Below are 10384 nucleotides of genomic sequence, written 5' to 3'. Positions count from 1 at the left end.
CCCTGTGTTGCCGGGTTAGGCTCCGGCTCACCGTGACCCTGCTTGGGACAAGCGGTTTCAGACAGTGTGCATATAAATATTCATTACATTACAGGAGCAACTGCGTAAAGGTTTATCTGGGAATGATCTTAAAGTTATAGTGCATGAACATTTAACCTTACATGGACTTAAGAGATCATTGGCAAATTGAGTCAGGAAGAGGTGAGTTTTAAGACCCTTTTTAAATGTGAGCAGAGATTCAGCAGTTCTGAGTGATGGGGGAAGTTGTTTCACCACATGGAACCAGAAATGCATTTTACAATTTTTAAAAATAATAAAATAAAAAAGGAAGCCCTATGGCACTTCATTTAATAGAGCTAACTAAACATATCATGGGGTGGCACACCAAGTAGTGCTGGTGTCTCACAGTGTCTGGGTGGTGTGAGAGGATGTGGGTTCTATCTCAGCTCAGTCTGTGTGGAGTTTGCATGTCTCCACAGGTTTCTTCTGGGACTCTGGTTTCCTCCCACAGTCCAGAGACATGCAGTTCAGGTAGATTGCTCACCAAATCAGCCAGTGTGTGAGTGACAGTGAAAGTGTGTTCACTGATGTATGGATGAGTGACCCATTGTAAGTAGTGTATCTAGCAGTGTAAGACACCTTGCTGAATAAAGTAAGGCTACATGGAATTCATTGAAAGTTGTTTTGGAGAAAAGTGTCTGCAGGATAAATGCAAATATCTGAAAGGCTATGAAGAGTATAAAAGAATCTGAAGGTATGTTTGTATCTGCTTGTATAGGTAGGGCATGCAGAACCCAGCCACACCTTGAAAGTTACATCTAAATCATGTTTATCACAGCAAAATAAAAGGTTACATCTTACATCACTAGTCGCTACAGATCCTTATTGCTTTTTGAGCAGTCTTTCACTTGTTGCCAGTTTAAGGGGCAAGTTCATCCAACATTTCATAACTCTTCTACGTATACCAAATTAGCAAGTTCTACCACCCATAAATCACTGTCTCTGATTTCCACATCTGCAGTATTACCCTTTTAACGATTACCATACAGAGTGAAATGGCTTCTGTGCCATTTTATCTTATAGAAGCAAAAGGAAAAAGTGCCATTTACAGAAACTGTTATGAAAAGTAAAAAATTTCTCCAGAAATTCACTTGAATACAAGAGAAGGAGTAAATTAAGCTTTTTAACTGTAGTAACTAGGTTGCTATGCCGACATGAAACGATTCGTTTCACGGTTTCTGTTTTTTAAGCCCTTCATCAGATACTTTATGGAGGGAATATTAGTTATTAAATACTTCAGGACCCTCTCAGAGACGGTTATCAGAGCAGCCCATATGCTTCACATGTAGATAATACAGTTTTTTCCTCCTGGCTTCTACTCTTCACTGAATATTCCGCATGTGAAGCATATGGGCTGCTTTTCCTAACGCCTTTTAAGCGTAGTCTTATCAAAGAATTTTCCCTCGAGAAACAGTTGTGTTTTTTCGACTCCTCAGCTATCTCCGCTGGCTTCCTGCAGCTGCTCACATGAAGTTTGGGTGCTCGGGTGCTCCTCCGGGTGCTCTGGTTTCCTCCCACAGTCCAAAGAGATGCTGTTCAGGTTCCCCCATAGTGTGTGAGTGACAGAGAGAGTGTGTGTTCCACTGATGTATGGATGAGTGACCCAGTGTAAGTAGTGTATCTAGCAGTGTAAGTCACTGCAGTGAATAAGGTGTGTGTGCTGATAACACTACATAGAGTTCATTGGAAGTCGCTTTCGAGAAAAGCATTTGCTTAATGAAAAAATGTAAATGTAAGGTCAACACTCTGGTTAGGGTCTAGAAAACGGTCAAATGATTATCACCCCAGTTCTTTACCTGATCCATCCCTACACCCCAATAACAATGCTACACTCTTACACCTTTTACTGCCTCCTAATCTGCCTCAAAAGGGATCCAAAATTTAAAAGTCTGTGTTGGTCTCATTGTGCTGGAATGAACACCCTCTGCCCCTCAGAACTTCTGAATCCTTTCAAGCATTCAAGAAGAGTCTCAAAACTTCTCTCGTTCAGATCCATTTCCCTCCCAAATTGGTGAAACCTTTGAAAGTAACTCATTCACCGTGTGTGTCTTCTTTTTATCGGCCTATTTTCCTATTCATACTTCACTTCTTCGGGTAACTGCTGGAATATGTGCTCTATGATAACGAGGGCATCACACAAACAAGCTTTGTTTCAGCAATACAGTGCTGCTTGAAAGTATGTGAACCCTATAGGGATGGTTATTACTCTTGTGTAAAATATTAAGATAAACTTATAAAATGTAAATGATAAATCTTAAATTATAAAATGAATAAATGATGATGATTTACACACCTGATTCTACTTACCTACTTGGTTTAATCAGTACAACTTGGGGTTCACTTATTTTTTACACCTGCCCTACTTCCGTGTTTCTACTACACACGCTATTTACTCTAAAGCAACATATGGAATTGGTTACACACCTGTTTTGTCACATGAGAAACACTGATTCTCATTCAGTAACCATTCTGTGGTAAAACAAAGGGACATAAGTGCTTTACACACTTTCAAGCAGCACTATATGTACACATCAGATCCATCATACATACATATATACATATAATTGCTTGCTGGATGCATTAATGTAAATGTAGGACTGGGCTTATTCTTTCTTTAGAAAAGTGGCCTTGTGTGTCACTGTCACACGTTTACTTTGTCATATTAACCCTGAGTGCATTGTTTGTTCAGTACCCCGACTTTCACCTTTTCTTCTCAGGACCCTGACAGCTGCTATGGCAGCAGCTCTGCCTCAGAGACTGAGGAGAAACCACCCAGGATCACTGATGTCACCAGTGTTTTCCCGTGGAACTTCTGAGCTCAGCAGCTTTACATCAGGCTTGAAGTGGAAAAGTGTCTTTACTCTTAAATTAACTTATGCATTTTGGAAATTTTTCTTATAAAGGAGAGAACTTTTTCCAAAAAGAACAGAAGTCACTATGTGTGAGCTTCATTGCCAGGTACATGGCAACCAAAAACTGTGGGTTTTACAGTTTTTACACAAAACCTCTATGACACAAGGAATGGTAAAATGTTAGGAGTGGGACAGTTGGTAGTGTAGTGCTTAGAGCTGCCCCCTTTGGGCCTGAAGGTTGCAGGTTCAATCCTTACCTCTGGCTGTAGAATCCTTGAGCAAGGTACTTACCATAATTTGTTCCAGTTAAGTTACCCAGCTGAGTAAATTGTACTAAGTTGCTTTGAAGAAAAGTGTCAGCAAAGCATAAAAATATGATGCTTGCATGACATCAACAAAAAGAGGTATGTGCATGCAGGTATATGATTCTTGAGTACAGCCTATTTGTCATATACCATGGTATAAAAGGAATACAATAAACATTCAACTTGTCTACTGAATCATGTCAAAAGATGGACCCAACTACTCACAAGTGCATTGTTTCACACTGCTTCTCTATGTAGAAGGGAACTACTGATGTACCTTTCAAGAGACTAGTCAAGATGTTAATACATTGTTGACCAAGCACTTGGGTGGTGCTACTACCTCACAGCACCTGGTCTTGTTGGGTGTGGGTTTGAATCCAGCTCAGTCTGTGTGATGTTTGCATATTCCACAGGCATGCAGTTCTGGTGAGTTGTGTGTTTGGCCACCCTCAGTTGAGCTAGTATACCCCACAGCTCTGTCCTTAGTGGCTCTTGACCACTGAGATGTTGACCTGGTAAAGTAGTTACATCTGAGTGAATAAAATTTCTGAAAAAGTAGTTACCCATCATACTTTGAAAAATGGTCTCAAGATGTAGGGGAGGGTACCATTTCTTTATTTCATTTTTTAGGGAAGCGGGGGGGATCAGTATTTTTAAATAAAGATGATTCTATTAGAAGCTGCGGTTTCTGGGACGTTGCTTGCTCTAGCAAATGGACACTAGTAAATGTGAAGAGACAATTGAATAAGAATCTGTCAAAACTCTCCGTTCTAGAGTTTCAGAGACACAGTGGTGAAATATGAGTGCTCCTTTCTAACTGCGGGCAGAAATTCCAAAAAAGTTAAATCTGCCACGTAAAGAGAGAGAATAAAATGTGTATTTCGTGACGGCTCTGTTCGGACTTTCCTCGCGCAGTTGAGCAGCGGGATGATTTAATGCGGAACGGCTCACTTGCAGTCTTCCTATTGCTCTCTCCTCATCAGCCTGCTCTTTGCTGCTTTTCGGTCTCCGATGGAAGAGATTCTTCAGAGAGCTGTGCTGTAATTCATTATGCTTCTAACAAGCTGAGACACAATTAAGGTAATAAATTAATCTCTTGTGTTTCAGCGCTGCGCCTATTGAGCTACCGGCATTGAAACCCCATTTCATCTGTACCTCTTAACCCAGCATCTTCCTGAACCTTTGGCAAACTGGGTGATGCATTTATTGCCCGGGTCTTAACAGCATCAAGATGCTCGTGTGCAGGAAATCAGGGTAAGCAATGCTAGTAGGGTTACTTTTCACAGTTTTCCTTCTGTCCAGGTTAGGCAGTTGAGGAAAGGCTTAGCCTGCCTTCATACCCTTGTTTGCCGTAATGTTCATTCCGATTGGTTGCAAAGACGAGGGAGCAACTTCAGCTGAGCCCCAATTGGTGTGCTGATGCAGGGCTGGTGGTGGAGAAGGGGACCTGGGGGCACATGGAGACAGGGATGAAGGAGAAGCCACATCTCCGAGGTCCAGCGAAGCAGCGATAACTGGCAGGCATCACTGGAAGTCACCAGTTGGGTTTGATACATACAGAGCAACAAGAAAGTGCCGATGGCAGCTGTTCCATTAGTGCAGCTGGCCCTGTACACCATCACGGTGGTCTTCGGCATCCTTGGAAACTGCGTCGTGATCGGTGTCATCGGGGAAAACGCGGTGCGGGAGGGCAGCCGAGGACCCAGCTCTGACATCATTTTGATGAACATGGCACTGTCCAACCTGCTCGTGTCCTTGGTGAGAAACTTGCTGCTATTGATGGCTGACGCCGGAATTGAGGTACTAATATTGAAAACTGTCCTTTGCTCATGTGGACCTGCAATGGTGTTTACAACACAAATTATTTCTTCTTCCTGAGCAACTGTACTTTGCGCATTTTTACTGAGTGGACTTTCATCTTGAGATTAATTCTTGCACAGATTAATTCCACGTACACAGTATTACCATGATATTGTGCACGATTCCTCCAGCAGGGTTGCAGTCCAGCTTCTTAAAGGCTCCTTTTACATGAACAAACATAATGGTAGACAATTTAATGAGATGCATAACTCTCCTCTGTTTACAGAACACCGCTCGATACACAAAGTTATAATTCCCCCGTTTACACTCCGGAATTGCAGCCCTACGTTTACAAACTCCCTCACAAAATCATTGTAGCCTTTTAACCCCTTAAAACTCATTTTAAATGCATAGTCATGACCCTACATGCTTGAAGGCCCACAAATAAATTGTTAAATATACTGTACTACTGTATTATTATAAAAGGAGGTGATGGTGCAGTGGGTTTGACCAGGTTCTTCTTTCCGATGGGTCTGGGGTTTGAGTCCTGCTTGGGGTGCCTTGCCATGGACTGGCGTCCCGTCCTGGGTGTGTCCCCTCCTCCCCAGCCTTGCACCCTGTGTTGCTGGGTTAGGCTCCAGTTTGCTACGACCCCGCTCAGGACAAGCAGTTTCAGACAGTGTGTGTGTGTGTATTACTATATATTTATACTATATATATTAACATGGCTGTGGGGTATAGCCAGGTGGTGTAGTGCTTAGCATTTCTTTGTTTGAAGGCAAAGGTCCCAGGTTCAATCTCCAGCCATAGCACCTTTGAGCAGCATACTTATCCTCAAAAAAAAATACAGTCCAGTAACATTACCCAGCTGAATAAATGGATAAACAGTTACAAGTACCTTAACATTGTCAGTTGATTTGAAGAAAAGGATCAGCAAAATATTTGAATCTTGAACTGTTGCACTTTATGACAGTAAATAGCAATGTCAATACAAGGTTAATTCAACGTAGTTCATTTCAGAAAGCTGAGTTTGTCCTTATGGAAAAATTTGATTTTTGCCACGATGTTTCGCTGCGCGCTTAAGTTTGTGACAAATGCTTCCACTGTTTTATGAAGAAAAACAAAAAAATGATCACATGGAAAAGACCAAGAAGTTTAAAAAATTTCTGTTTAAACATTTTATGTAAGCGGGGTGTGGTGGCGCAGCGGGTTTGACTGGTGCTCACTGTGTGGTGGGTTCGAGTCCTGCTTGGGGTGCCTTGCAATGGACTGGCATCCCATCCAGGGTGTTTCTCTTGCACCCTGCCCTGTGCCTCCAGGATAGGCTCTGGCTTGCCATGATCCAGCTAGGGACAAGCAGTTGTTGACGCTGGTTGGTTTTTGACATTTTGTATAACATATTTGTAATGTTTTCCCTCCTTTTCTTCCTTGCCCAGCTGTATTTGTCCCTTGGGTGGTGCCGCTTTTTCATGTGCATATGGTTGTGGCTTCGCTGCGCCAACGTGTGGTCGACGCTCTTCCTCAGTGCTTTTCACCACTACACCCTGCACCGCCTGGCCCCTGCACAGAACCATTCACAGGGTTCCCATGGGTTCCAGAGAGTTCTACTGGGCTTAGGGCTGGTTTGGGCCTTGAACCTCTTGTTTTCGCTTCCTGCCTACATCTTCTCCAAGAATGGAGAGAGGAACCGCACAGAGGTGTGTGCCACAATACGATGCCTTGAATCTGTTATAATTTGTTTTTTGTTTAGGAACTGCCTTCAGCCTAAATTACACAGAGCACTATGACATTTATATAGAATTGCTTTTGAACTTGTGCTCTTCCTAAGTCTTCCTGACTTTTCATTGCTGAACTCCTGGTTACAGCTTGACCTGCATTGCCTCCCTTCTTTGTCAGAAATTTTCTGTGAGCCAGTGGGTGCTTGAAATTGAAGTTGGTTTATTTTTCAACGGCACACTTCCCAAAATGTGCACAATGCAGTTGGCAGGTAGACTAAGCAATAGTGCTTAATGCCTTAACCTTTAGGAATTACCATGAAGCATTGGGTAACTGTCTGCATTCTCACTTATAAAATAATGAGTTAAAAATGTAATAAATTAATAAATAAATTGTTAAATAAATAAATGTTCTCGGTTCTGGGTTCGTTGTGGCGGAATGACCTCCCCCTGTCACTCAGAACTGCAGAAACTCTGTCTAAAAATTGGTGGGAGGGTATTGGGATTTGTCTATCCTGTGTTTTATGCACCTACTCGATCGATGAACCTCGATACAGCAAGTGGTAGGGAACAAACTAGGTTTGCTTGAGACTTTCATGTCTGCAGCTGTGTCTCCTTCTCTTAATGTAATGCATAAATTGTACTTTTGCTGAGATGTACGTGGACAAAAGCGTTTGCTAAATGAATAAATGTAAATGTACGTAAATAAATAGCATTTCTAAACAAATGAATAAATTAACTGATTTTCACTGCTTATGTACATCTCCTCTGTCTCTCTTCACCTTTTGTTAGACTTTAATGTTAGTCACCACAACGACACGACCCTTACTGGGCTGTGTGTGGAATTTTTCAACTCCCTACATCGGTCTGGTATTTGCCACCACCTTCCTGGTGTTCCATGAGATGCTTCCGATTGTTCTAATGATCGTGACAAACCTGAGCTCCCTCTATACCCTCTACGGGCATGGGCGCACATACAGCGGGACAAAGCCCGAAGAGGACACCCTCATACTGCGCAGAATACCTGCTGAGAGGAGGGCTGCCAAGGTGAAGGGGAGGGGAAGGGAAGGGAAGGGAAGTGGTGGTGAGGGGAGGGGAAAGGAAGGGAAGGGAAGGGAAGGGAAGCGGTGGCGAGGGGAAGGGTAGGGAAACGGAGGGGTGGTGAGGGGAGGGGAGGGGAGGGGAAGGGAAGGGAAGGGAAGGGAAGGGATGAAAGGGAAGGGAAGGGAAGGGGAGAGGAGGCGAAGGGAAGGGGTGGCGAGGGGAAGGGTAGGGAAAGGGAGGGGTGGTGAAGGGAGGGGAAGGGAAGGGAAGGGAAGAGGAGGCGAAGGGAAGGGAAGGGAAGGGGTGGCGAGGGGAAGGGTAGGGAAACGGAGGGGTGGTGAGGGGAGGGGAGGGGAAGGGAAGGGAAGGGAAGTGGTGGTGAGGGGAGGGGAAAGGAAGGGAAGGGAAGGGAAGGGAAGGGGTGGCGAGGGGAAGGGTAGGGAAATGGAGGGGTGGTGAGGGGAGGGGAGGGGAAGGGAAGGGAAGGGAAGGGCAGAGGAGGTGAAGGGAAGGGAAGGGAAGGGAAGGGAAGGGAAGGGGTGGCGAGGGGAAGGGTAGGGAAAGGGAGGGGTGGTGAGGGGAGGGGAGGGGAGGGGAAGGGAAGGGAACGGCAGAGGAGGCGAAGAGAAGGGAAGGGAAGGGAAGGGGTGGCGAGGGGAAGGGTAGGGAAACGGAGGGGTGGTGAAGGGAGGGGAAGGGAAGGGAAGGGAAGAGGAGGCGAAGGGAAGGGAAGGGAAGGGCAGAGGAGGCGAAGAGAAGGGGAGAGGAGGCGAAGGGAAGGGAAGAGAAGGGAGGGGAAGGGAACAGCTGGCGAGGGGAGGGGAGTGGAGGGGAGGGGAGGGGAAAGGAAGGGAAGGGAAGGGAAGGGAAGGGAAGGGGTGGCGAGGGGAGGGGAAAGGAAGGGAAGGGAAGGGAAGGAGAGAGGAGGTGAAGGGAAGGGAAGGGGAGAGGAGGAGAAGGGAAGGGAAGGGAAGGGAAAGGTGTTTCTGAGGAATACCTGAGAGTCACATTTGTTTCAGTGCCTGTCTCAGTCTTGCCTCTAATGTTATCTCTTTTCAGGTGATTCTGGCTCTGATCACGCTGTTCATAGTGTCCTGGGGAACCAGCATCATCTCCAACAATCACTTCAACTTCAATGGTGGCCGCTCTGTGGAGTTTCTCCTTACTTTGGCACGTTTTGCTAACACTGGATTCATTGCCCTGTCCCCTGTGGTGTTAGCCTTGGGTCATCGTCGCATTCGGGCTGTGGTGAAGGCCATGCTGGTGCACTGACCCCATAACCAGCACTATATGCCGTTTCTTTACATCAGCCGAGATTATTGTTTAGAATCATGGAGACTCCAGTAACTGTCCACGATAAAGATATTTATAGTTTAAGGAGTGGAAATATAGTTTAAATAGCATCACAAAAGATGAGGAGTTAATTATCTAGTACAAAACAATTACATGTGAAATGTGAATGATGATGATGATAAAAATTAGAGTGGCTTCTGATGAGTCATACGGCAGCTGCTGTCGAAAGCTGATTTGGATGTACGGTGAAACTTGGAGAGCAATCAGTCTGGACAGTCATCATCGAAGTCTGAAGTTCTTTCTCAGTGTCATGCTGAAATCGGCCTTGGCGGTGATGCATCTCATATATGTGAACCACAGGCAGGGTAAAGTGCAACTAGACAATCAGTGTGGACAGACGTCATCAAAGTGTGAAGTTCTTGTCAGTGTCACTTGTGTCACACTGAAATCCAGCTTGGCTGTGACACATCTCATATATGTGAACCACAGCACAACCAGACAATTTCTTATGCATGGTAGCGTAAGGATTTTGTGTTTGACATCCATTGCCATCTTCCCTTGCAAAACTCCTATTGTAAATCCGCAGTTTTAATAATTTTATGATTGTGGGCTCATTTATTTTATCAAAGAAAAAGACCATTTGTGTCACTGCGAATGTCATGGTTTGCAATTGTAAATGTATTTTCAAGAAAATTGTGATAGAGAGGAATTTAAGCTTCTTGCCATTTTGCTTATGTGCTTATGCATTTGAGTATTTTTTAAAGCAGCTCAATAGTTAGTTACTATAATAAGTCTCTTCCAGGATTCTAAAATGTAATCTTGCAAAAAGTAAGTCTAAGTCTAAATATAGTCAATTTCATTACAATGAAGGTCACTGTATTTTACACTGTTATTATCTGTTGCTGTTAATAAATGTTTTTTTCATGTTCTATTTAACTGGGATGAGATGTCATACAGATATCTTTTCATGCTTCCTTGCTGCTACATGTGGGCACAGTGGCACAGTGTTTAGTGCTGCTGTCTTAAAGTGCCTGGGTGGTGTGAGAGGATGTGGGTTTGACCCCTGCTCAGTCTGTGTGGAGTTTGTATGTTCTCCCTGTGTTTGGGTGGGCTTCCTCTGGGTGCTCTGGTTTCCTCTCATGGTCCGAAAAACATGCCGTTTTGGTTCCCCCATAGTGTGTGAGTGACAGAGAGAGAGTGTGTGTGTTCCACTGATGGATGGATGACTGACCCATTGTAAGTAGTGTATCTAGCAGTATAAATCACTGCGGTGAATAAGATGTGTGGGCTGATAACACCTCCTGTTTGGGGTGTG

The 10384-nt window shown here is 44.3% G+C and overlaps 1 protein-coding gene across 4 annotated transcripts; it reads left to right on the top strand.

Annotated features, from left to right (window-relative positions):
* Positions 1-2465: 2465 nt before the first annotated feature.
* Positions 2466-9672, top strand: LOC108922721 (olfactory receptor class A-like protein 4). 4 transcript variants are annotated; one of them, XM_018733030.2, is made up of 6 exons: positions 2466-2903; positions 4325-4471; positions 4643-5017; positions 6454-6714; positions 7525-7779; positions 8836-9672. In XM_018733030.2, the coding sequence occupies exons 3-6, from the start codon at positions 4796-4798 to the stop codon at positions 9046-9048; spliced, it is 951 nt and encodes a 316-aa protein (XP_018588546.1). In that variant the 5' UTR covers positions 2466-2903; positions 4325-4471; positions 4643-4795; the 3' UTR covers positions 9049-9672. The 4 variants fall into 4 exon arrangements, with proteins under 4 accessions (XP_018588546.1, XP_018588547.1, XP_018588548.1 ...); XM_018733031.1 differs by lacking the exon at positions 2466-2903 and adding an exon at positions 2913-3018; XM_018733032.2 differs by lacking the exon at positions 2466-2903 and adding an exon at positions 3218-4297 and having other exon boundaries at positions 4385-4471.
* The last annotated feature ends 712 nt before the right edge of the window (positions 9673-10384 follow it).

Source organism: Scleropages formosus, chromosome 2 (genome assembly GCF_900964775.1).
Source record: "Scleropages formosus chromosome 2, fSclFor1.1, whole genome shotgun sequence".
Lineage (NCBI taxonomy): Eukaryota > Metazoa > Chordata > Actinopteri > Osteoglossiformes > Osteoglossidae > Scleropages > Scleropages formosus.
This window is presented reverse-complemented; position numbering and strand designations above follow the sequence as displayed.

Coding starts and splice junctions, on each gene's coding strand:
- LOC108922721 (XM_018733030.2), top strand. CDS start 4,796: ATGGCAGCTGTTCCATTAGTGCAGCTGGCCCTGTACACCATCACGGTG. Junction 5,018..6,453: donor TGGCTGACGCCGGAATTGAG/GTACTAATATTG, acceptor TTCCTTGCCCAG/CTGTATTTGTCCCTTGGGTG. Junction 7,780..8,835: donor CTGAGAGGAGGGCTGCCAAG/GTGAAGGGGAGG, acceptor ATCTCTTTTCAG/GTGATTCTGGCTCTGATCAC.